Raw genomic sequence first — 26,892 nt, forward strand, 5'->3', positions numbered from 1 at the left:
CCCTGAGTCAGTGAGGCTGAATACGGCTGAGACATTTTCTGTAAAAATAGTAGCTTCCAACAGCACCACAACAGCATACAGTAATATAATGAATAAAGACAAAAAAAAAGTATTGTCTTCCAAACATTTTTAATGAAACATGATAACTGCTTTCATCTTTTAGACAGTCCAGAATTATTACCTCTGTCAAGATACATTTCTAAAGCTAAAAAAATCCCCCTTACTTGGATTGCATGGACTATGTGGACCCACAGGACAACCTTCTCTGTTGACTCAGAAAAAGATCATAAAGAGCAAATGCCCTCAAATGCAGGCAGGAACAGAGCTTGTAGAGTTCATCTAATTTCTGACAAAGCATTTAATTTTGCGATATCTTCAAGGGAGCCCCTCATCCTCCCATGCCAGATAGAGCAGCTCCAAAAAGAACATTTGTCAGCTACCACTATTCTGGCTGTGTGCTGGAGCTGTCACACCCAAAGAGAAGTGTATGAAATGGACAAAGCTGTGCAAGGAGTCATGCAGTTTATTGAGGCCATAGGATGTGGCAGGAATTGCCCTTTAAATTTTATGATTGCCTTGGGGATAAAAAGCCTGTATTCAATCAGAATGAGAAAGCAGAACCTTTTGTCATAGAGCACTGCACGTGTTGGGATAAAAGCTTCTAGAGAGCAGGTGTAACCATGAAAATGGGAGGCTGAGAGGCTCATGCAGTTAGGCATGAATCAAGTTCCTCTGTCATTCCTGAAGCAGTTGTCGTTAAAGCAGATTTTTTTCTCTGACATCTTGCAAAGTCTTGATCCTTGCTAGTTGTTTGCTTGCCCCTGAAATCTTCCAAGCCTCGACATCTGCACAGCAAGTCCATGATGCTGCAGATAAAATTTGAGCTGCGTGGGGCATTTATGAAAGCAGCTTGATGAAATGGAAAGAAAAGCTGAGAAAATGGCTGAACCAGACCTTTGTTTACAATCATTAACTCAGAACAAATGGATTTGAAAATGATCATATTCAAAGCTAGGTGGTGTCACCAAAATGCTGGAAGTGATCACAGTGCTGCAAGACACTCCTAAATAAGACCTCACCGTAAAATCAGAACTGAAAAAGGCAACAACGATTCTAATGCAGAAGGTGAAGCACCACCTATTAGAAATATTAATGTGCATACAGTGATGAAGAGCCTCTGCACCTCCCAAAGACTCGTGTCCCACACCCAGTGAAGAACTGGGAGATTTTTTACAGAGAGATGTGCAGCAGGCAGTTGTGTGGACTCTGCATTGTCAGAAGGCATAGGGACTCAGCTCCATCTCAAGTCTGCATTCACATGGATGTGGTAGAAATGGGAAGGAGGGCAGGGAGGGCTTTCCTCATGGTAGGAAGGTGCCAAGGAAACCAAGGACTGAAACTACTTTTGTTCTGCAAAACATTGTCCCTGTACGTGCAGAGCCTGATCGCTGCCGAAACAACTGCGTGGGTGCAACTTCTTCGAGTTCAGTTCAGGTAGCCGCCTCAAGCGGTCCCATCAGCCCTTTGTGAGCCTGCTGTGCTGACTGGTGCGTGCTCCTTGGCTGGCACAAAGACAAACGCATACGTTTTCATCCGAGTTCCTAGCACTTCACCTTACGCTGGTCTCCCGAACAGAGCTCCCGCAGCGTGTAATACACACCGTACCCCAGGCGAGTCAGCCGCAGCAGCCGTGCGCATATCCTCGGAACGGCCGGGGCCCTGCTGGGCCCTGCGGTGCGGCCTGCGCTGCCCGCGGCCTGCCACGGCGGGGAGCTGGAACAGCGGCCACCGCTCTGCGGAAAGGCACGGAGCGGGGCAGAGCACCTCCGCCCGGTGGGAGCGAGGGGGGAAAAGGCGGAGGGAAAGCTGGAGGAGGAAAGTGGCGACTGTGCTGGGCACTGCGTTAGAGATGAGGGCAGTGGGATGTGGTGCAGCTCCTATCAGAAAAGGGTGTGTGAAGAAGGAGGGATGGATTACAGGGGAAAAGGGCAGCAGGGAGAGACTGAATGGGGTTTGCCTGGTGGGGCCGGTTGTAATAAAAAGGTCTTTGTTCATCAAAACGAACATTGAAAGAAAATAAGAATTTAAACTGAATAGAGAATTTCAGACTGTGAGAAGAGAAAGAGGAGAAAAAAAGGTGGGGGGGTTTGATAAACAACAAGTATTCTGCTTAAGAATTGTGCAAATGCAGCTAGCACAGAAGACTGTGTAACTAACTATATACAAGCTAACTTTTAGGCCAAGGACAACCGGCAAAGAAGATAAGGAGCCTTCATCCCTATGACCACCAAGGGCAGAGAGAAAAAGGACCCCCTAGCAACCAATTGCACCGGCACAGAGTACATCGAGAGAAAATACGTCAACTGAAAAAGAGGGGGGACTATAAAAACAAAAAGGTCAAAGGGGGAAGGTGCGCTGTGGCAGAGTGGAAACTCCCCGGCCGCCCAGCACTGTTTTTTTGCTTAATACCGCTTGCTTAATAAATTCTTGTTAATTGATTTATCTATAATTAGCCTCCCCAATTGAATTTGTCCATAACAAATTTGGTGCCGTGACTCGGATAAGGGCAAACGGGCAGGAATTCCTAATCAGGGAGGCGCCCCGCTGCCTTTTCAGCGGCCCTGGTGCAGGCTTTTCCTTCTCGGGCCCTTACCGACGAACCTAAATTCGGTATTAAGCAAAAGGGATACCGGTAACCCCGTAATCTTTGTGCACGAAGCCCGGGCGAAGACGCAGGACAGTGTGAGTATAAAAGTGGGATCCGCTCGGTTGGGGTTGGGATCCCAGGACATAACGTACGAGACGTCCTTTTAGGACGAGGCAAGTGTGGACCTCTAAGTAGTGCGGTTTGCAGACCCCGAGAGGGGCTGGGCCACGAACAGGGGGCCGCGAGTGTGTGTGTGTGTGAAGGTGTCCTGGAAGATGGGACAGAGGAAAAGTAAGCCCGCTGATTCCATGGGGACGGGGACCCCGGTAAAGTTTCCCCAGATACCACCTGACAGTCCGTTAGGTTTAATAATAAAATCTTGGGATGAATACCCTTCAAGAAAAGGGAAGGATAGGGCAAAAATGATACATTATTGTATGGAAGTATGGGGAGGGAAACAAATCTGTGGTGATAATTTATTTTGGCCAGTGTTTGGAAGCTTCGAAGACTGGATTTGCCAGGCATTAAACATTTATGTAAATTCTAAAGAACCTTTTGATATGGAAGAGAGCAAGTACGCTGCTCTCTGGATAGTGGGGGAAACAAGAGCAAAACTTTTTGCCTTAAGCACCCAGGGAGAAAAAAAAAAAGAAAAATAAAAAGCCTGAGGAGGTTCCAACTGCACCCCCTCTACCATACATACCTCCCCGTCCTCCACCTCCACCAGCACCACCAGTAGTCTACCCCAATTTAGATCAAGGGGGGGATCTTGAAAACCAGGAAGTAGAAGTCCTGGAACCGGTCCCTGAGGAAAATCGTCGTGTTACTCGTAGCCTAACAAGGGGGAAAAGCGAGAGGGAAAGGCAAGTTCTATATCCATTAAGGGAAGTAGCTTTGGGAATGATCCCTAATCCTAATGCTGGTCAGCAGGGACAACCAGCCCAAATTCCGGGAATAGGTTATGTGGAGGTACCTCTTAATTCAGGAGATGTAAGGGAGCTCAAGAAAGAAATGGGACATCTATTGGAAGACCCCCTCGGAGTTGCAGAGCGGGTGGATCAGTTTCTGGGGCCCAATGTGTATACGTGGGACGAAATGCAGTCAATACTGGGGATTTTATTCACATCTGAGGAGCGAGGGATGATCAGGACGGCCGGTCTGAGGATTTGGGATAGAGACCATCAGGCAGGACCCCAAGCAGATACTAAATGGCCTTTACAGCGTCCTAATTGGGATAAGCAGGATCCCCTGCATAGGACACATATGGCAGACTTAAGAACAATTCTTATCCAGGGGATCAGAGAATCAGTCCCTAAGGGGCAGAATGTGAATAAAGCTTTTTGCGAGAGTCAAAAGAAAGATGAGGACCCCACGGAATGGTTAGGACGGCTCCGGAGATCTTTTCAGCTGTACTCCGGAGCAAACCCTGACACTCCGGAAGGACAGATGTTGTTAAAGACCCAGTTCGTGGCCAGAGCCTGGCCTGATATTAGGAGAAAATTGGAAAAGATTGAGGATTGGCATGGTAGAGGCCTGGATGAATTGTTGCGGGAAGCTCAGAAAGTGTATGTACGGAGAGAGGAGGAAGGACATAGGAAACAAGCAAGAGTGATGATGGCTGTGGTACGTGAAGGGCAGAGGGGAACGCTTAGTCAGTTCCAGGGAAGTAAGCCGAAGGGCCAGAAGGTAGAAGAAGGGAGAAGAGAAAAGGAGAGTGGACAAGGAAGCTGCTTTTATTGTGGTAAGAGAGGGCATTTTCGGCGGGAATGCAGAAAAAGGTTGGCAGATGAAAAGCAATTCAAGGAAGATTGAGGGGGTCAGGGGCTCTATTTGCTGGGGACCCAGGAAAAAACAGAGCCCCTGGTAAAACTAAAAATTGGTCCCCAGCAGCAAGAATATGAGTTTCTTGTGGACTCAGGAGCTGAGAGATCAATGGTTCAAACCCTTCCCTCAGGGTGTAAATTATCAAGAGAAACAATACAGGTAGTTGGGGCAAAAGGGGAAGGAAGCCTTTAAAGTGCCTGTAATCAAAGACGTGATTTTTGAAACCAGCTCCAAAATAGGTATAGGGTCACTGTTGTTAGTTCCAGAGGCTGACTATAACTTACTGGGACGAGATTTGATGATTGAATTAGGAATTGGAATCGACATAAATGACAAGAAGCTAAATATTAAATTATGTCCTCTTCGGGTAGAGGACGAACAGAAAATTAACCCTGAAGTGTGGTATACCCCAGAAAAAGCAGGCCGATTGGACATAAAACCTTTTGAGATAATATTAAGAAATCCTGAAGTCCCAGTTAGAGTTAAGCAGTACCCAATTCCAAATGAAGGAAGGCAAGGGGTCAAACCTGAAATTGAAAGATTAAAAGCACAAGGGTTATTAGAACCCTGCATGTCCCCTTTTAATACTCCTATCCTTCCTGTTAAAAAACCTGATGGGAAATACCGTTTGGTACATGATTTACAAGAAATTAACAAAAGAACTGTAGAAAGATTCCCTGTAGTAACTAACCCTCATACTTTATTAAGTCAGTTAGGCCCCGAAAATCAGTGGTATAGTGTTATAGATTTAAAGGATGCATTTTGGGCATGTCCCCTTAAAGAAAGTTGTAGGAACTATTTTGCCTTTGAATGGGAAGACCCAGACACCCACAGGAAACAACAACTCCATTGGACGGTACTCCCACAAGGGTTTACAGAGTCCCCTAATTTATTTGGCCAGGCACTGGAGCAGCTGCTTACAGATTTTCAGTTGAGAGAAGGGGCTGTCCTGATTCAGTATGTAGATGACTTGTTAGTAGCTGGGAAAGAAGTGGAAATTGTCAGGGAAGAGAGTATAAGATTACTCAATTTTCTAAGCCTGAAAGGACTCAAAAGTGTCAAAATCCAAATTACAATTTGTGGAAAAAGAGGTGAAGTATCTCGGACATAGACTGAGTCAAGGAACGAAGAAACTAGACCCAGAAAGGGTTAAGGGAATCTTAGCTATGCCAGGGCCAAGGACAAAGCGGGAGGTTAGACAGCTGTTAGGACTGTTTGGGTACTGTAGACAATGGATAGAGGGATTTAGCGGGAAAGTAAAATTCCTATATGAGAAACTAACAAAAGAAGGCTTGCTTAAGTGGACTTGGGAAGATGAGGAAAAACTACAGGACCTCAAGGCAGAATTAGTAAATGCACCGGTTCTCAGTCTTCCTGATTTAAAAAGGCCCTTTTATAATATAAAACCAGGTGATAAGGTGTTAATAAAAAAACCTGGAAAGAAACCTCACTAATCCCAAACTGGGAAGGCCCCTATGTTGTTTTACTTACTACAGAAACTGCAGTCAGAACCGCCGAGAATGGATGGACACATGTGAGCCGAATAAAGGGACCGATTACTGCTGCTGCTGCCAAAGACCCCTGGAGAATAACCAGCCAACCCGGAGATCTTAAGGTCACATTTAAACGGACTTAATGGACTCAGTAAAAATTGTACAAACCAGCTGGTATAGTGAGATATTGGATTATGGATATCCTATAACTGATGATTTTAGAGTCTATTGTACAAATAAGGATTGTGATTGTTACCCTTTTGTATGCTATATTTGTAAAATCTGCCAGGAACGGTGGTGGGTCCATAGTTATAGAGGTACCCCTCCTAGGGGTATTTGTAAAGGGTGTTACCAATTAGAAAGAGAACTGACAAAGTCAGTCCTAGAGATTGGAGAAGAGAACGGGACCCTACCAAGGGAATCCCAAGAGTGGTAGGAGGTGTTTACTAAGGGGGCTAGGCCTGAAAATTGTTGTTACCACTCTAATGAACCAATTCCCCTAATTGTTCAAATTATAAAAGGGAATTGCCGGAAGACTTTACCTGGAATTCAGTGTAATTCACCGCAAGTGAAGGATAAGAATTGGGAATCATTCAAAAAGAGGCAGCAAAAACAGAGTAAGGGTCCTCCTGAAGAATATCCTTGCTGCCGAGAAGATGGTACACCTCGCGGCTCGAAGCAACCGGGTCGGCGAGCGAGGCAGAGGGATAAGAAGCAGTGGAGGAAAAAGCCCTCAAACTGGGACAATTCAAAGGTATTTCAAGAACTGCCTCAAGATACTGATTCCCAAGGGTAAAGGTGAGCCCGGCAATAACATGTCAAACCAAACAGTGGGAAGGGGGAAATAATGATAATCAAGTTCTGGGACGGTTTAGACTCCACCCTTGCTGGCAAATTCTGTACATATTAGTTATATGTTGTACCTGGCCTGTACAAGGGGACTATGCACACCAGCCATTTAATTGGACTCTGACCAAAATAGACCAAGGGAAAGTTGTTAAGCAAAATGCCACCACTGTAGCTCCTACTTTTTTAGTTACTAATGAGGACTTGGTGAACTCTGTGTGGGGATGGAGTAAACCTGACTTCCACGCTATCTATTGGTGTCCTAGTTCCAGTCCTGGGAGGGAGTATTGTAATTACCCTGGGGAATATCTGTGTGGATATTGGGGCTGTGAAACCATAGCAACTGCCTGGGCTGTCACCCATCCAGATAAATTTTTACAGGTCTCATGGTATCCTAAAGGATGCAAAGTTCCATGGTATGGCACTCAAGGAGAAATTCTGTATATGGGGAATTGCAGGTCCTTGAAAATACAGGTGCTCAACCCCCTGGACCCAGGATGGCTGGTAGGAAAAACTTGGGGAGTAAGGTGTTGGGAACCGGGTAAGGATCGTGGAGGGTACATTCAAATAAAAAAAAAAGGAAATCCTACCACATGATCCTCTACCCATAGGCCCTAACTCTGTAATTGCTGAGGAGAAGTTAACTGAGACAGCTATAGGGACCAGTGACACCACAATGCCCGGAAACGGGACCCTCATACTCCCGACCCCGGATCCCCAGCAAAGTACCCTTTGGAAACTTATGCAGGCAGCATACCAAGTCCTCAATGTAACACAACCTAACATTACTGAACAATGCTGGCTATGCTTTGATATTAAACCTCCTTTCTATGAGGCAGTAGGGCTCAATGAGAAACCCAAGCGAGTTAATGGGAGCAATCTGCCACAATGTAACTGGAAAGACCCCCAAACCCAAGGGATAACTTTAGCAGCAGTAACTGGAAAGGGACGATGCATAGGGAGAGTCCCGTGGCAAAAGAAACATTTGTGTAAAACAGTCAGTAAAGCACAGCATAAGAGTAACCCGGCAAAATGGTTGATTCCAGCCAAAAATACTAAATGGATATGCTCCAGAGGGGGGCTTACACCCTGTATTGCTCTTTACCTATTCAACAAAGTCTCTGAGTTTTGCATACAAGTGGTAATAGTCCCTAAAATAATTTATCATCCTGAGGAATATGTGTTTAATGCTCAAGTCACTTCTGAACATCACTTATCAAAAAGGGAACCCTTCACAGCCTTGACAGTGGCCACCCTAATGATTGTAGGTGGAACAGGTGTTGACACCGGGGTGGCATCATTAGTAAAACAGAATCAAGAATTTAATTCCTTGAGGATTGCTGTAGATGAAGACTTAGCCCGCATTGAACAGTTGATCTCAGCCCTTGAAAAGTCTGTAAGATCCCTGTCAGAGGTAGTATTACAAAATCGTAGAGGATTGGACTTAATATTCTTGCAACAGGGAGGATTATGTGCTGCCCTTAGGGAGGAATGCTGTGTGTATGCAGACCACACGGGAATTGTGAGAGATACAATGACTAAACTAAGGGAAGGCCTCGAACGGAGAAAGAGGGAGAGAGAGTCACAGCAAAGCTGGTATGAGACTTGGTTCAACAGCTCCCCTTGGCTTACCACGCTACTATCAACCCTTGCAGGTCCTGTGATATTGTTGTTACTAGGTTTAACTATCGGACCTTGCATTTTTAATAAAATCATAGACATTGTAAAAGGAAGACTAGAGGCAGCTCATCTAATGCTTATTAGGGAGAGGTACGAAGCATTGCCCAGGGACTCAGAAGTAGATGAAACCCTGGTCTTAAGCCACCAAGAGTTAAAGCGTTTTAATGAACAAATTGGTAAAGAGAAAGAGGAGGGATTGTAATAAAAAGGTCTTTGTTCATCAAAACGAACATTGAAAGAAAATAAGAATTTAAACTGAATAGAGAATTTCAGACTGTGAGAAGAGAAAGAGGAGAAAAAAAATGGTGGGGGGGTTTGATAAACAACAAGTATTCTGCTTAAGAATTGTGCAAATGCAGCTAGCACAGAAGACTGTGTAACTAACTATATACAAGCTAACTTTTAGGCCAAGGACAACCGGCAAAGAAGATAAGGAGCCTTCATCCCTATGATCACCAAGGGCAGAGAGAAAAAGGACCCCCTAGCAACCAATTGCACCGGCGCAGAGTACATCGAGAGAAAATACGTCAACCGAAAAAGAGGGGGGACTATAAAAACAAAAAGGTCAAAGGGGGAAGGTGCGCCGTGGCAGAGTGGAAATTCCCCGGCCGCCCAGCGCTGTTTTTTGCTTAATACCGCTTGCTTAATAAATTCTTGTTAATTGATTTATCTATAATTAGCCTCCCCAATTGAATTTGTCCATAACACGGTAAGCAAGCCAAGAGAAACAAGGAGGGTGTTTGGGGGGACAGGAAGCTGGAGGAGAGTGGACAGGATGTATGGACAGGTGGACTGTTGGCTCCAAACTGTTCCATCTGGCACATGGAAATGTCTGGTGCTGGAAAAATTGCTGGTGAGCTCTGCTCTTACCCAGTGAAAGCGCACGTTTGAGAAGCTGCTAGGTGAGGAGAGGTGTCTGCTGCTGGCCAGAACTGAGATCAGAAAGAACCTGAGAAGTGTCAGGGCAAAGATGAGATTCCAGGAGTTCTGCCCTTTCCCACCCCCTTTTTGCTCCAGAAAGTGTCCCTCACCTTTATTATGAATAAAATCCTATATGTCTAATTTAATAAACCACAAAACTAGAATTTAGCAGCAATTTTAATTGAGCAGCAATTTTATATAAAACGAATACAATCAAGTAAGCATGTACAAACTAAATTTGGCAGTGATTAATTAAGTCTGATTAAGGTTCTGATAAGGCATAAGCAAAACCGACTGGGGTACGGGAAGGGTTTCTCACCCTGCCTCACATACAAAAGACAAAGGAATCCAAACACAACTTATATACTGTATGCTAATACATATTCATCAATATTTTCCATAAATCTCTTGTTTTCTATTCTTGTAATCTGAGTCACTGTACAGCATAGCGCATGCTCCACTTGTTGCTAAGGGGTCTTCTTGGCTTTTCGTGGTCACTTCTGACAAAGGCTGCTCATCATCGTCGCTGTCCTTTGAACAACCTCATAGGTTGCACATGCACCCCAAGGCTTGTGTTATAGAAGCCAGCATTATATTCCAAAAATAAGCCTTATTATTTCATAGATACCTGGAATCATCCCAATTTTGTCCATTTCAAGGCTGATTCTTTAATTATCCCGAGGCCTGTTCTGTTTCGGGATTTTACTTATCTCAGACTACATTCTGTATCGTATTCTCTCATGAACATCTGAGAACATCTGTTTTGTGCCACTTTTTTACATATCCTTTTCCTCTATTACTTTTTAACAAATATTTTCTAAAATATTGATATAGTTACAATTGTTAGCACAAATCATATTCATTTATCAAACCTTCTATGGGCAGGTGTTCATCTGCTGGCTTCCTGTGTCATGCCAAATGGTACAACATGGATTCAGTCCTCCCTTGGGAGCTCCAGGGAGCCTAGTTCCATCACAAGTCCTGGCATTCCAGGTGGGCCTACACTGGCTTCTGGCATGTCACCTACAGGGACCAGGGAAGCTGAGATGGGTTTGGGAGGGAGAAGACACATCTACCTGAAAAGTGTCTCTTGTTCTGTAGTGCTGCCTTAACTCTCTTTTCTCCTTCATGGAGCTGACAAACCTAGGGGTGCAGCAAACTGTACTTTGGCTCTGGGTTTTTGAAACAAAGACTCACAGTACTGGTTCAAAGCATCTCCCATCTATGTCCTTCCTCTTCACCATCCTTTTCACTTTAGTCCAGGTTTCCCACACTCTGATTGCTAGCCAGCACTGTCACCTTCCCCTGGAATTTATATTTTCCATGCTTGACTGCATGGTACCTTCAGATAACATGACTTAGGACTGTCCATTGTAATCTTGAGTTTTCAGTTGCTGCTAGTATTAACCATGTGTGCTCAAATGGATGGATTTGTGCTTCTAGGTAGATTTCTTGTCTTCTTTTTCTTGTCATTTTTGCTGCCTAAAGGCTGAGGCCCAGCTCCAGTGTTGCTTGTGTCTAGGCAGTACCTGGCTCTTTGCAGTCTGAAATCACAGCCTCATATTAGTTACAAATCCCATGAAAACTGTGGAGAAGCAATGATATTTTCTCAACAGAGAATAGCCACTCAGGTACTGCCACAAACAGAGTTCTGCCCAAGAATTAATTTGCTGTCTCAGGATGGATGCGCCTCATGCTTCATGGCCTGTCTCGCAAAATGGAGTATTCATGCATACTTTCCTTTCCAAAATGTTGGAGTTCATGGCTGCATAAAGACTTGTGAACAGAAAACAGGCAAACATAATTTCTGTCTCTAATACTCTCCTCTGACTGTCTGGTAACTCTGGAAGCCAATGACCAGGCAAACCTGGTCCTTACCTCTTGTCACAGTCTAGGCAGTGGGTGGAGGCAATGGTCGTGCAATATACTTCATATTTCTCTCCAATCAACTATCATGCAGTAGCAAAAAGCTGACTCCTATAGGCAGGTAATAAATTAACTCCATTGCCACAAGGCAGCATGTTAAAGCCCTGTGAGAAATAAGCGTCTCTTATATTGCCTAACAGAGCAATGCCTGAATGCAATCTCAGGCAGTAACTAAAGTCAGAGGTGTCAATGGGCAAAGGCTGTGGCTTCAGTCTTGAAGCTAAAGGATGGATGATATGAAAGTCTGTACGGGACCACAGACATGATGGAAAGTATGGGGTAATCTGCAGAGAGCATTTTAAAGGGGTAACCTTGTTGCAGAAAAATTTGTATCGGCAGAATGATTGTACTTAGTCCCCACTCAGTTTTGTGGCAGACCGTGGTGCTGTCTGTCATCACCACTCTAGCCAAATGATTCTGTTCTCTTGAAGACAGCATACAAAAAGGAGCAGCAGCAATGTGACTTTGAACCACACTTATATGGCAACCTTTTCATTGCAGCAAGATGAATAATCTGGTAAGGTTACAGCTTCCAGTTATCAATCCTCTGTGAGTACCTTAGATAAGGCAAACCTGAATCACAAAACTTGTGACTGTACCAAAATCTGGGCCACTGCAAGAAGTGTACCCAGTGTTGCTGAAAGAACCCAGGCTTCCCAGAAAAAAGTCAGCAAGCAATTGAATAGCCAGCAAGAAATAATCAAAGCAGGAGGAGTTTTGGGTTTAGGGACAAGCTAAAAGAATTTTCTATGCCTCTTCCTTAAAATTGAGAAGTTCAGGAGAAAACCTCCTCTTTGGAGAGATATGCCAAAGTAACTGTAATTTGAGAAGAAAACAGAGAAGATTCTGATAATCCTTCAGCAGAGGAGTGTCAGGGAGATGGGAAAGGAGGAACCTGCATCCCTTTTGATTATTAGCAATTTCTGGTGATTACCACGAATTTCTGATGGTTTCTGAAAGGAGCCTTGTGTGAGTTGTCACTGGGGAGGACTGATGGAGGTCTGACTACAGAGAAACTGGCTAAATAATCCTCACTCCCATTGCTAAACACAAGATCCTGGGGCAATATTCTCTGTTAAGCTGTGCCAGTGGATAGTACTGTGCAAGGACTTCCCTGCTGCTGCTTGTGATGTTTTGTGTATGAGATAAAATTTAGAAATCAGCATCGTTTTCCCACTTACTTCTTACTGGGTTTTTTTTTCCCCCAAATCCATTTTATAGCTCCAGAACAGCAAGTGTAGCATGGAATAAGCTAAGTTAGGTCTGTCTCTACAGCTGATACAGCTGGAACAAACAGATACTCTTTAATGCATCTGATTTATCTTTGGGTCTGAACTGCAACCTGGTTTTTTTTTTTTTTCTTTTCCCAGCTGTAATTAGCAATAGCATAAAAGATATTTTTCCTCCTTAAAAGACTTTCCTCTCGCATACTCCTAGACCGCAGTGCTTATTGCCATGTAAATACTGCCACAAAGAGATCAGTCAGGGTTTAGGACCCAGAGCCCTGTTTAAGGCTTATGGGATGTGACAGCTGACTGAAAATCAATGAAGTGTGATTTACCAAGCGTCATAACAAGGGCAAGATAAGGCTAGAAAGGTGCTGCCTTGCCTTACAGACTCAACTGTCTGCTTTGATTTTTAACTAGATTGTTTTAGTCCCCTACAAAGATGAGACCGATTTGCTAATGGAAACAGAAGATCAGATTTAAAGGAAAAGCCATGGTGGTGCCCATGCTTTGCCTAGCGCTCATTGCGCTGTGTCTGAGCCGCTCAGGTAGGCGTGATTTCTTCTTCTTCTTCCCAGCTGAGCTGCAAGTGTTAAAGGTTTTTGGTTTTTTTTGGCCGGTTAGCTGCTGCTTTCTGGGATACAGTGAATCCTTTAAACACTGTGTAAGTGGCAGAAGAGGGTTGTATCCGGTTGCTGTCTTTGTATTGCAACCACGGTCAATTTGACAACTAGGTTTTAATTACTGGTGATGGGGCAATTGCTGGCTAGAAATTAACAAAAAATCCTAAGGTCGACTTTTGGCTGCTAAAGAGAATTAAGTGAGAATTTCTGTCATCAAGAGAAAATCTGAAATGCTTTAGGCAAACTGATAAAAGGCTAAGTTTCTTGTCTGTACTTAATTGGGGTGTTTTGCATGTTTGTTTAGCAGACTTTCTGCCCCAGAACTCCTGTCCTGCACCTGTGGGGAACTGCTACTTGGACAGATCACAGACAGAGACAGGAACCTGGGGGAGGGGGGAGATAGCAGACAGTGCTTGAGTACTGGAGCGCATGTTAACCTGCCAGGGAACTCCCCAGTTTTTGCCTCTCAGTGTATCATATGATAGATTCAGGGATGTATCTGTCCTATGACTGCTTCTCTTTTTTTTTTTTTTTCAAAGGCAGTGCTACTTTTTAAAATATTTTCTCCATGGCTTTATCTAGCTTAATCATAAAATAGGGCTTGGTCAAAGGAACTGTTAGGCTTTTTTCCCACACGATATTTCTTATTAATAACTTCTGCTTTTAAACTGTCTCTGTGCAAGTACTGAGGCTATCTTATAGAGGCAGCAATCTTCTTCCTTCTGACTTTCTTCCTTGTGAAGATCCTCAAGTCTTTTTCACTTTTTTGTGGCTTCCTCAGCAGATGAGATTCAACATATCCAGCCCCAAACCCAGCTTTACCACCTGTCTTCTATACCCACTTGGAGCATTAGGTACCTGAACTTTATGTGAGATGTGGGCTCTGAAATGGCACCATTTTCTTTTGAGGGAGGTCATACACACCCATGGACACAGAGGGTGTGTGGCTGCGTATATGTGTGCAGGATATCATACTCAAAAACAGAGGGATGTATTCTGGCAGTAAGACAGAGCTGGTTTTGATCATGCATATTTCTTTTCTGTTAATTTTTTTTTTTTTTTTTTTTTTTTTTTTTTTTTTTTTTTTAGCAACCATACACCCCCATGAATCTTCTAAAGGGAAAGAGAAATGCCTGGGAGATGGAGTCTCTGCAAAGACTCTTATAGTCAAGGGATTGGACCTCTGAGGTTGTGGGTGGTGAGGGGGGAGAAATGTGTTCTTTCTCTTCCTTTGGTTGCAGATGCCATACATGTCTGCCATGTTTGGGCAGCCAATCTAGTTTCCTAGTACAGGCCACAGTCTCTGTCCTTTGTTTGCTGTGGTGGAGCTCTGGCATGAGAATTAACCCTGGAACAAGCAGAAGGGGCATTTGTGGAAATAGCAGACCTCAAGGGTTTGTGACAAAGCGACAAGGCAGAGTGTGGCCGCAGGACCGCTATAAACTATGCTGGCAGGTTCATGCGCCATGCCTGGCTCTGGAGCAGGTGGAAATGAGTGTGAAAGCTCCCTGTGACCAGCCAGCCTCTACCTGCCCAGGGCTTGGTAACCCCCACCACACCTGAGGACAAACACAGCTTGTGCTAGAACATCTGACAGTAAAGTTGTTATCCTGTGAGGGCAAGCACTAGGTTTCAGAGTTTATAGCTCCTCAAAGAGGAATGCTATCTTGCTGTGGCTGGAAGTGGGGGATAACAGTGTTGCGTGGACCTTGTGCTATCCTGAGAGGATCCAGAGAGCATTAAAGAATGATTTTGTCCCATGGAAAGCTCTGTTATGAGATCAGGTTTTTGCTTTGGGCAGTGCTTCAACCTGTGTTGCTCACTGTGAGGTTTAGCCCTGTCTGCAGCCTCAGACAGACCCTGACCGAGGTGGAGGAGCCTGCTGTGCTCAGGAGATGGGCAGTAGTTGCTGGGGAAGGGGACATGGGCAGAGATAGTGGTCCGTGGTCACATCCTTTCCTCCATGTAGAGGCAGAGCAAAACACTCTGCCTCCAGTTATCTCTCTGGAGGGGCTGCTGGGTTTGAGTGCCCTTTCCCTCCATGTGGCACAGGGCCCCTGCTGGGGCCTGCCTTAACTCTGTTGATGCACACAGTGTGGGAGCATATTGACTGTGCCTTCCAGGGCTCTCTTGCTGTCAGATCCTGGCACCATCCATGGCCCGTGACCCTCTGCCTGCAGACCCCTCCTGCACCTAATGCTTGGCAATACAGGCACAGATGTTCTGCTCACCCTGGAGCTGGCAAGGCACAAGCTAGGCCCTGGACAGTGTCATGTGAGGTCCCTTTTGACTGCTGACACAGCAATATTGGCTGTGATCCCTGTTGTGTGGGGCCAGTCTTTTTTCCTCTGTGGTAGCTTTGACGAGAAGTAAAATTCTTCTCTCCCTTGGTTGCTGTGTATGTGCACAAGGGAAGAGATGGAGATCATGTCAGAACCTCAACACCACAGGGAGTGGGGCTGAAATTTGGGAAAGGATGGAGGGTTTGAACTGCCCTCCCCCCTTCGTGGTAGCAAGGGGAAGGGGAAGCATGGTGTCAGTGATTGCGAGAGTCATAAGTCATGCAGGTACAGACCATGATGGCTCTGTGCTTGCCTGGCAGATCTAGCTGCATCATCCAGCTCCTGCTGCTGCCAGATGGGCTCTTTTTGCTTTTGCAGAAAGTCCATACAAAACATAAGCCTAGTACAAAGTCATTAGTGCTCTGGTATGATGATTTTTTTTTTTAATGTGAGTTGGGCTTGGGCTATCTTGCCTTTCGGTTCATTGGCCCTGGTTCTGCTGAGAGGCTGTGCATCTGAATTCCTGCAGATTTTGCTGTACAGGACAAGACCTGCCCAAAGGTGAATTTTCTTCACATTATTGCTCTGTCTCACTTTTTCAGGTCATGGCATTCTCCATGTCTTTCTGGCAATGCCTCCACTCTATGTTGCTCTCTTCCAGATGTGAATGCCTTCAGTTCAGTTGCTGAAAATGAGGATGCACTCCTCAAGCACTTATTTGAAGGCTATCAGAAATGGGTCCGCCCTGTGGAAAACTCCAATGACACCATCAGAGTCCTTTTTGGGTTAAAGATATCACAGCTTGTGGATGTGGTAAGTGTTGTGTTAGTAAAACACCACTTTTATAGATAGTTGTGCCTTCACCTGAGAGGACTGGTAATGTAATTAGCTTTTGCCTCCTAACACAAGAAATGCACAGTGATGGTTGGGCAGCAAAACACTGAACATGAAATGCTGTTGGTGATATGACCTTCTTTCCCCACCCTGCTCCCCTCTGCCCCTAGCATGGACTGTAGGACTCATTTGTTTTGATGGAAACCTGAAGGTCCTTTTTTCCCCTGTTGTTCTCAGGGAATAAGGCCTAATTTCCATAAGGTTTTAATCAAACAACCCATGCCAGACAGTCCTTGACATCTATGTTGCAATTTAATGACAAGACAGCTACAGGAGAGGACTGAGAGAGTAAGAGCTGGTTGGACATTATTAATTCCAATCAGGCTTGCATTGAGGCCAAAGATAGTTCAAGTCTTAACCCATCTGGTCACTAAGATAAAACTCTTGAGGCAAAATAGCTGATCCTGTGTTTCTGCCCTTGTGCAAATTTTCCCTTTTCTTTCTGCTGCATTGCATGGTGGAATTTGCACAATGCCCAGAGGTACCCACACAACAATGTGCTCCTTACATCCCCCAGCCCCTGGTAATGTCCCCTTGTGCTATGGAAGGCATATTTTGTGCTTTATTTGCATACTTAGGACAATGTTTCAGCTTGTATCTTTCCAAACTCACTCCAGGCTGAGCAGTGCTGGGAGATGAGCTATCCTATGAGCCTACAACCATGTGTGACCTGATTCCACTTGCTGGCTGAGCCCTGCTGCATACTGGGTCTTTGGCATATGATTCCTTTGAGCTTCTGTGAAATGCTGGACCTCAGTTTTCCAGCCTTAGAGGCTCCCAGCGATAGCAGGGACGGCACCTAGAAAGAGAGTTTCTCTCAATGGTGACTGAAGAGCCCAAGCCCACGGGGAGACAGGACCTTAGGGATCTCCTCATCTTGGCATAGGGTCTGTTCCTAATGGCTGCTTTGGTATTGCAATCCTCTCTCCCTTGTGTCACTTTAGGATGAGAAGAATCAGCTGATGACAACCAACGTGTGGCTGAAACAGGTAAATTAGACTATATTAGACCTCCCTTTTCCCTCTGGGAACTGCTGAGCTGAGTAGCCATCTCAGTTTGCCAGCCACTGTGCCATCCATCCCATTTCATGATGCTGAGTGGCCAGCACCAAGATACCTAACCTGAAGTTTTTACTTCACTCTTCTCACTTCAGCCTATGTATAGAGACAGAAAGACAGGCAAGTAGGCCTTTAGGACATAGGGTACCCTCTTCTCCTGACCTGCACCCCAGCTGTGTGCTCAAACCAGTATTTGTTTCAGGGAAGTGACACAGCTGGTACTGCAGTGGCTGTCCCTGGGATGTTGTATGTGCCCTGAGGGACTATCCTGTCTCATACTTAGAGGTCACACAAGTACTGTCTCCCTTGCCTGAGCCAAGAGTAGTGCCTCGGATAGATTTCTTCATTCCTCAGCATATGTAAAGAGAAAGAAGAGGCCAGTATGTTAAACACATGCACCACAGACCTTTTCCCATTAAAAGCTGTAGCAAAGGAATCAGATCTCTCTATCATAATTGTTTCTGGAACTGTCAGTGGTTTGTACAAATGAGAGAAAGGTGCAAGTTGAACTGTTAGGTCTCCTTTCTTCTTTTTCACTCCTGAAGAATACTGTTTTTGGTTTAGGTTACATTGCACCGGTTTTATTGACCTTGTGATAATTATTTTAAGTCAGCCTTGTGAGTATCTGTAAAGATGTCAGCTGATCCCAGGAAGCGGACATAAAAACAAACTGTACTTGAAATCATGCCATGAGGAAAGGTTCTTGGGGATCGCTGGACTGGTGGAGGAGAAATGTGACTCAATTTTTCTCTCAGTCTGGGTCCTATACTGCTGCAGTGAGTGTGAGATTCTGGCTGGAGCAAGACCCCTAAAACCAATATGGATATTGTGGGTAAAGATCTCTCCCTTGAAGAGGGAAAAGCTCAGACTTCCCCTCACTGTGGGGAAGACAGGATTTTCCCCTTTTGCTGGAGAAATTTCTCTCTGACCCAAATACAACTGCTGGGAGCCTGCCCTGAATTAATACCCTGCAGTATTACAATTTTGCCACCTTTAGCTGCAATTGTAGAGCCCATTTTGTGCACAAGACCACATCTTGTCTCCCTTACTTTGAGTATCTACTTGGGCAGACAGCAGAACCCTTCTGTAAAGGGCCCTCATCTGGCCTGATCTGTTCTCTCCCCTTTCCATCCCACTCTCCTTGCAGGCTGTGGCACCCACCTGCAGGTCCAAGCCCTGTGCACTGTAGACACACTGATTTCTCTGGAAGCCCTTGGAATCCTCAGACTTTAGCCAGGGCAGCTCCTCAGGGAAACACAGGACTGTGATTTCCCAGAACTGGGCTCTCTGCAGTTGTTACCATTTCTAATACCACTTCTCCATCTGATGAGCTGAGAACATCAAGACCCAAGGTAGTGCAAAGGGAGTGGAAAATGAGGCAGAGTCTGTGGTTTTCACATGTATAAGTGCCCTCAGGAGCTCAGGCTGAGCACTAAATACCTGTGCCTGACCCAGGTGTCCTGCTGTGGAAGTTGTGTGTTCATTTAGGCCCAGCTCCCTCAGCTTTTCCTTGTAAGAGGGATGATCCAGTCCCCTCATCATCTTTGTTACCCTCTGCTGGACCTGCTCCAGAGCTCCATGTTTTCTTTGTCCTGAGGAGCCCAGAACTGGACATAGCATTCCAGATGTGCATCACCAGGGCTGAGTAGAGGGACAGAATCACCTCCCTTGACCTCCTGGCAATGTTCTTCCTAATGCATCCCAAGATCCCATTGACCTTTTGGCCCCAGGACACACTGCTGGCTCATGGACAGCTTGTTGCCCACCAGGACCCCCAGGTCCTTCTCCACAGAGCTGCTTTCCCGCAGGTCACCCCCAGCCTGTCTTGGTGCCTGGGCTTGTTCCTCCCCAGGTGCAGGACCCTGAACTTGCCTCTGTTGAATTTCAGATGTTTCTTCTCTTCCCATCCCTCCAGCTTGTCAAGGTCCTTCTGAAGGGCTGCACACCCCTCTGGGGTATTGGCCACTCCTGTGAACTTTATGTCATGCTGAGAAGCCATCTGCCCTTTGTTCAAGTCACTGGTGAATAAGTTAAGCAACACTAGGCCCAGTATGGAACCTCGGGGGACACTATCACTGACAGGCTTCCACCCTGTGGCACTGATTACAAGCTCTTTGGGATCTGCTATTCTGCCAGGTCTCAATCCACCTCACTGTTCACTCATCCACTCCAAACATCCTGAGTTTGCCTACAAGGATATTGTGAGAGAGACAGTGTTGAAAGCCTTGCTGTAATCAAGGTAGACAATATCCAGTGCTCTCCCATTGTCCATCCAAGGAGTTGTTTCATCATAGAAGGCAATGAGGTTGGTCAAACATGATTTACTTTTAGTGAATCCATGCTGATTGCTCCTGATCACCTTCATAATTTCTCAGCAAGAGTCTTACTTTTCTTGGATAAGCAAACCTTAAACACAAGCATTTTCTTTTCCTTGTTTTGTTAACCTCAAACATCCTGGTGCTCAAGATGGTGGGACTTGATACAGAAGCAGGCTAACACACAAGGTTCAGAGGAGCCTTTAGTGGTTGCTGAGAAAGTGTCTGGATTCAGGCAAGCTATGGGGTCTAGTAGCAAGGGTCAAGAATGTGAGTCTTGTGTATTTTGTTCCACTAGTGGTAGGTTAAACTTTTCAATGACAGCACAGAAATGGAAATTTGGTAGAACTGGAGGAAGGAGAGAGTGATTGCATAGTCTGGAGCAGCTTGGAAAAAATGGAAAAGAGAGGAAAGAGCCTTCTGCATCTGCTGCTATGGTTTGTGTCAGCATAGCCCACAGGAAGATTCCTGTTTTAAACTGCTCATCTTCCAAATCTGCACACAACCTATCTTCTTCTCTAGTAAGAAGAAACAACCATTTGCCTTGCAGACTTGAAAGAGCGCTTTAGCTGGGAGAGAAATCAATGCGGGGGGCGGGGGGAAAGCAAGGACTATTGCAGATGGAGCAAATCACCCAGGCCAAGGGGCTGCTCCAATTCAACTCCAGAGGGATCATTCTATCTTCAGGTGGTTCATAGGGTATTTGCTGCTCTTGTGTTAGTGGAGGCTACAAGATGACTGTGTTGGTTGCTGTTCGGCCCTGGCTGTCCCCTTGCATGATGATGATGTATGTTTCCAGCCTAAGCCCCGTTGTACCTATTACAGGAAGTGTCCAGGACATAGGTGAGACTGTGACCACTTAACAGCCTAGGCTTCTGGAAACATCTGTTGGATACCCATCCTCAGAGAAAAGATAATGCTAAAAGTGGTGTACTTTGTCCCTGATTCTGAGGCTATGAACAGCAATGGCCCCTTCTCTCTTTCCACATCTGAACAATAACAAATGTCTCTAGTATAGCTGTGAAAAACGTGTGGAATCAAAGAAATAAGAAGGGAACCATATGGACAATTAATAGACAATATTGCTGTCTTGGTTTGAAAAGACAGGAGTCTGTGAAGGAAGGCAAGGGCCTCCCGTGAAATGGAAAAAGTAAACCCCCTCGCTCCGAATTACCACAATTTCAAAATAAAAAGGCTCTCAGGCAAAGATATGGGAATGGGAATAACAGTTCTTTACTAGGAAAAAAAAACTAAATAAGAAAAAAATGTAATTAGTCCAAACAAAACTACTGATAGAGTCAGAAACTGACACCCTGAGGAGTCAGGGTGTTGGTGATAGTCCAGTTAAATGGTGGCTGCTCCTCCTGGAGTGGCAGATGAAATGCAGCTGAAGCAGTGATCCCGTAAAAGGGTGTAGTTTTCTCTGAAGGTCTGGTGATAGAGTAGATGGGCCTGGTCTTCCTCTGGGAAGAGGCTGATCTGATGGCTCAAAAAATGCTGATTTTATGCAGGTAGGGATGCTTGGCTCCTCCCTCTGGGTGGAGCATCTCACAATGGGATGATGTAACTTTATCAGTCATGCAGTGAGCCATTCAATGGCCCATTAACAGAAGATATCTCCCCGGGGGGAGACATTGTTCTTGCCCAGCTTAACAGAAGATACCTGCCCCACCTCCAACAGATGGCAAATAGAATATACGCTTATCTTACAAGCCAGGACAATTGCTTTTTTTGGTTCATCCTTAAGTCATGGAGGAAATTACCCAGTGAAGGCTGAGACCTCCACATCCCTGGAGGTCTCTTAGTACTGCAGCTTAATGGAAACTGGTTCATTTTCCACTTCTTGGTATTGACCACAGTCTGCAGCTCTTGCATGACGTTGCTGCTATTTCTGTGGACAAATGAGTATCCTCATCAATAATGAACAAGGATCAGAGAGCTGATTTTCCATTGCCTTTCTGTGGAAATCTCCAGGTTGTTGGAGCCACTTTGTTATGATCTCCCTATCTGAAAATTCAAAAAAGGAGATTATTCTAGAGTTCAGCATGATGAAAATGGAGAGGACTGTCTCTGCTTTTGTAACCAAATATTTTACAATAACATAATATTATTTTTCCTGCAATAGTCTGCAGATCTTTCTGATGAAAGACCAATTAAAAAAATTTTTTTTGCAAGGACGGTGTACAAGTATTAGATGTTGTATTCCATTCACATAAAAAAGCCAGGTCTCCACTGAAAAGTGAATTAAGGCCACCTCTACTCATTTGAGTGCTAGTACCCACACCACCTAGGGTCCATGGGGTCTTCCATGGGGTCTGTGCCAGCCAAAACCAGCTTGGGCTGGTTCTCAGAAGGAAGGAAAGCTGCTGCACTAAAGGGAAGTGGCTCCTTCATTCTAGACTACTCTCAGGTGGGCTGTGCAGGGTGGTGAGTGAAGTGAGAGTCAAGTGCTGGCTTTGAGGAGTGCTGGCTTTGAGGTCGCTAGCCTAGGGATGGGTTCTTGGGTCTCACCTGTGTCTGGGGGGGCAGTGCTTGTAGGGATCAACACCTCCCAGCCATGCCCATCTGGCATCCTCTCTGCAGCTGAGCAGCCTCATAGCAGGTTCTGTCTGCTATGCTGTGCATGCAGTTGTTGAGGCACATGTGAGGGTGAGGAAAGAGGCTGCTGCATATGAGTGGGCAGAGAACTCTGCTGTTTTTTAATAGGAATGGATTGACCACAAGCTCTCCTGGAATCCAGATGAATACGGTGGAATCACCACTATCCGGGTCCCCTCTGAGTCTCTGTGGCTTCCCGACATCGTCTTGTTTGAAAAGTGAGTAGTGTGGCTCCTTGCTCTGGGCTTGGGCCAGAGCTTGGGCAAGGCATGTCAGCTACCATGAGGCTTGTGTGTTCTGTCAGAAGGCTGCTTCTTTAGGCAGTGTGAATGTTGTGCACCTTGTGCTCCAGGTGAGGGATAGAAAGCAAAGCTCAAATGGGGTACGACTGGGGCAAACATAGTCCTGAACTTGGTACTGTTTCTTCCTGTCCAACTCCCAGTGCTGATGGACGTTTTGAGGGATCCCTGATGACCAAAGCCATAGTGAAGTACAATGGAGTGGTGACCTGGACACCTCCGGCCAGTTATAAGAGCTCCTGCACAATGGATGTGACCTTCTTCCCCTTCGACAGGCAGAACTGCTCCATGAAGTTTGGGTCGTGGACATATGATGGCAATATGGTGGACTTGATTTTAGTGGATGAAAATGTAGACAGGAAAGACTTCTTTGATAATGGGGAGTGGGAGATCTTAAACGCCAAAGGTATGAAAGGCAACAGGAAGGATGGGCTATACTCTTACCCATTTGTCACTTACTCCTTTGTGTTGAGGCGCCTTCCATTGTTTTACACTCTTTTCTTAATAATCCCTTGCCTGGGATTGTCTTTTTTAACTGTCCTAGTGTTTTACCTACCTTCAGATGAAGGTGAAAAGCTTTCATTGTCAACGTCAGTTCTAGTCTCCCTCACTGTTTTCCTTTTAGTTATTGAGGAAATAATCCCTTCTTCTTCCAAAGTCATCCCTCTGATTGGTGAGTATCTGCTCTTCATCATGATTTTTGTGACCCTCTCTATCATTGTGACTGTGTTTGTTATCAATGTCCACCACCGATCCTCAGCAACTTACCATCCCATGGCACCCTGGGTTAAAAGGCTCTTTCTTCAGAAGTTGCCTCCTCTGCTCTGCATGAAGGCCCATGTAGATCGCTACTCATTCTCAGAGACTGAAGAAAAGGGAGCCACCTCGAAATCAAAGTTTCTGGGGAAGCAGAAATACAAGCAAGCAAAAGACGGAGAAAAAATTGTTATTGCCTTTCTGGAAAAGGCAGCTGACTCCATTCGGTACATTTCCAGGCATGTTAAAAAGGAGCATTTCATCAGACAGGTAGGTGGAGGGACGACAAGGAGGGAATCACTTTCCTTGACAGCAATGGCTTCCAAACTCTTTCCTTTTTTGCATGCTTTTCCCTTTGCCTCTTCCTCCTGCTCTCCTCTGAGACACATTCTTCCTCAGACCTTGATAAATAATATGTGTTTTGAGACAACACATAGCTTCAAGGAGAAGCATATTATTCTGTGAGAGTCCCTGCTCTTCACAGGAGCCTCTCCTGGAGCAATTTGTGGTTTGGGTTTGTTTGAATAACTTTGTCCAGTGTAAGCTTGAGATACACACAAATCTGGAAGGCTCTAAACCCATATGCTCAAAAATGTAACTTTTACACTTACAGGCAAGCTCTATGGAATTTGCCAGTCCTGGCCTCCCAGCACATACTGTGCTCTGCATAGTTGCTCTGTTTTGAGTGAATGTCTTCCAGATTTTCACTAACACCTGTTTAGATTAGCTCCCAACTACTATCCTTCACCTCTAAATGAGCCTTCTGGTTTTTTAAAATAGCGAATTACTGTGTTTGCAAGCAATGAATCTCATGCAAGGGTAGGACAGCAGAGCAATGCAGCTAGCAGCATTTGGAAAAACTCCTGTTAGCATCCTCCTAGCAAGAGCTAGGGCTTTGTTTAAACTGTGCTGAGAGGACTACAGCAGAAGGAAGAGCAGTAAATCAGACATGTAGTATGTGAACACATACTGTCCATGACTAATACCTGTTTGAAGCTGAAATAATTTGAATAAAAAGGTTCCTTGAATCACCTTAATAAATAGCACTTTCAGTATGCATAGTTGCGCCAGCACTCACCATTCAAAATTCCCCTCCTGAGTGTACCCAGTCTGAGTCAACAAATCACTTAAGCAAACACAAGTAAATTGAACTGCTTGTACTGGAATCAATGCCTGTGTCCAAGTGCTGTGCCAGAGCCTCATCCTGGCATTTACAGGGAGATGCAGGTCTGTAAAAAGAAATCCAGTTCACTGGAAAGCCATCCTCAAGGCTCAGTCTGTAAATTTTCATATATGCACGTAACTAAAAGCTTTTGCGCAAGCTGAGGAAGTCTCATCACCACGTGCACGGAACTATGTAATTGCTTTGGGGGTTTGAGTGATTTGCAGCTATGAGTGCTGAAAAGGTGATCTCTATTAGTTTTAGGCTACCACATACTACAAAAGTCTAATTTTAAAACCAGATCTGGGGAGCTAAAATGTATGTAGCAGTATCAACACAGTACCAGGCTTGTTACTATTTATGTTTATCCTTCCTCTGTCCTTCCCAGGTTGTACAAGACTGGAAGTTTGTAGCTCAAGTCCTGGATCGGATCTTCCTGTGGTTATTTCTGGTGGTGTCAGTGACGGGTTCAGTTCTCATCTTTACTCCTGCATTACATATGTGGCTGAACAACACTTTGTAGAAAACACTCCCTCAGTAACATACAACAAGTACAGTGCCAAGGGATGGTGGAGCTTGGTCTCTGCTGTACAAGAGGGGAAGCAGCAGCAAGGATGAGGGAAGATGATGGTAACAGTGGGCATTTCTTAGTGCTTTCAATTGTAATAATAACTCTATCAGTTACAGATTTTGCTGAAATCAGAGAAGAGCTTGGTGCACAGCCAAGGCCTAAAGTGAACTAGAGTTGCACAACTGGGTTATCATTATTTTATTGTTAGCTTGGTTGTATTACTATAAAAGCCAAGATTAATAGTTAAAATTGGAAATAGAAGGTGTTGCACAATCATTATATTTAAAACGCAGATCTGCCAGTTAAAATGCTACATTGTAAAAAAAGTTACAGTAGGAACACAAATCTCTACTCAGTTTATCTTTGTTTCCAATTAAAAAGCAGTAAGTGTCTACAGATTGCTTTATGCATGTGTCAGAACTGGCCATTGCATAGCATGTGCATCAGAAAAAGTATAAATGCTTCTTAGGTGGGATGCTCAAAACCTTGACTGTCTAGCCTCACCTTGCTGCAGGATCAGCTCGACAGGGGTAGAACCTACCACTGCCCACCTACTACCAGCCTTTATGGCATACACACTTTGTCTCTCACCTCAGCCATCAGGATTGCCCACTTTTCAGTATTATTTGCAGTTTTGCTTGCTGCTTGCTTCTCTGTAGCATACCAAAAGGCTGACAAAGTGAGGATTTTTCCTCATTTAGAAACTATTATTCCTTCACCTACTTGTTCACAAGTGGAAGATCACCTAAGTGAAGGTGGCTGTGCTATTCCATAAGGCGACAGTGATATTCCTGAAATGTTCAGCTGGAGGGAAGCTGCAGACATCTCTTTTGGCAGATGAAAGTTTTAGTTGTTGCAGGAGTGGGGTTTCTCTTGAGAGCTATGGGGTGGGCTGGTTACCAGGAAGATACATTTTTAGACTTGGCTTGCCCAGGTTTCCTAGGCAATTCAAAATTTCACTCCTTTGATTAATTTATTATGGGATCCTTTTGCATGATTAGAAACAGCTCTTAAAAGTGTTAAATAAGTGAGATGTGACAGAAAACACCCAGGTGAAACTCTTGAACACAGGAATGAAGCTGTCACTACTTCTGCTGGGGCAGTGTTTTCCAACATAGCGTGCTTTAGAAAATCCCATTCAGGACTTGCAAATATTTTCAGGGTTAGCAAGGGATTTGGAGATCCAATTTTTGACAATCTAAATATGTTTTAAAGTTTTAACTAGCCTTGAAACTGTCTCTTTAGAGATGGAGGTTAGAAAGTGTTAAAAATCCATAGAGGTGTTCTTGTGCTTGGATTGTGCATGCACACCAGACCTCCATGAGTTAATGTAATCCCATCATGTTGTGTCAATGTAGAAACTTCTGTTCACTTATGCAATTATTATTAATAAAGATATATTTAGTAAATGATTCCTGGGGTGTCCATACACTGGAGTTTGCTGTTGATTTGTTGTCAACAAAGCTAGACTGTAGCTCATTTTAAAAGTTTTGTCCCAAATCTATTCAAACAGAGGGGTTGTCAGGTTCTTGGAAAGTCCTTATTACTTTTTAGCTCTCTCTGTAAGTTTGAGCAAGACGCATTCAGATGTGGTTATTATGTTGCTGGAATAAACTCATTTAGTTGGGCATAAAGAGAGAGAGAGATATCTTAGCATAAGATACTGCCATAAAACTTGACTATTAAAACTGTAAAACTCATACATAGTGACCATTCTGTCAGTTTCTCTTATCTTCTTGTATAAAGTGCATTTGTTCCCCTAGACAGTACT

The 26,892-nt window shown here is 44.7% G+C and overlaps 1 protein-coding gene across 6 annotated transcripts; it reads left to right on the top strand.

The window, feature by feature from the left end:
• The first annotated feature begins 1,505 nt into the window (after positions 1 to 1,505).
• On the top strand, positions 1,506 to 26,533 carry CHRNB3 (cholinergic receptor nicotinic beta 3 subunit). Of its 6 annotated transcripts, XM_054003389.1 has the most exons (8): positions 12,993 to 13,111; positions 16,130 to 16,281; positions 17,307 to 17,351; positions 22,442 to 22,551; positions 22,776 to 23,038; positions 23,258 to 23,305; positions 23,393 to 23,658; positions 24,939 to 26,533. In XM_054003389.1, exons 1-8 carry the CDS (start codon positions 13,057 to 13,059, stop codon positions 25,071 to 25,073), a joined length of 1,074 nt encoding a protein of 357 aa, XP_053859364.1. In that variant the 5' UTR covers positions 12,993 to 13,056; the 3' UTR covers positions 25,074 to 26,533. The 6 variants fall into 6 exon arrangements, with proteins under 6 accessions (XP_053859365.1, XP_053859364.1, XP_053859362.1 ...); XM_054003387.1 differs by having other exon boundaries at positions 22,776 to 23,305; XM_054003388.1 differs by having other exon boundaries at positions 23,258 to 23,658.
• Positions 26,534 to 26,892: the final 359 nt, after the last annotated feature.

Source organism: Vidua macroura, chromosome Z (genome assembly GCF_024509145.1).
Source record: "Vidua macroura isolate BioBank_ID:100142 chromosome Z, ASM2450914v1, whole genome shotgun sequence".
NCBI lineage: Eukaryota > Metazoa > Chordata > Aves > Passeriformes > Viduidae > Vidua > Vidua macroura.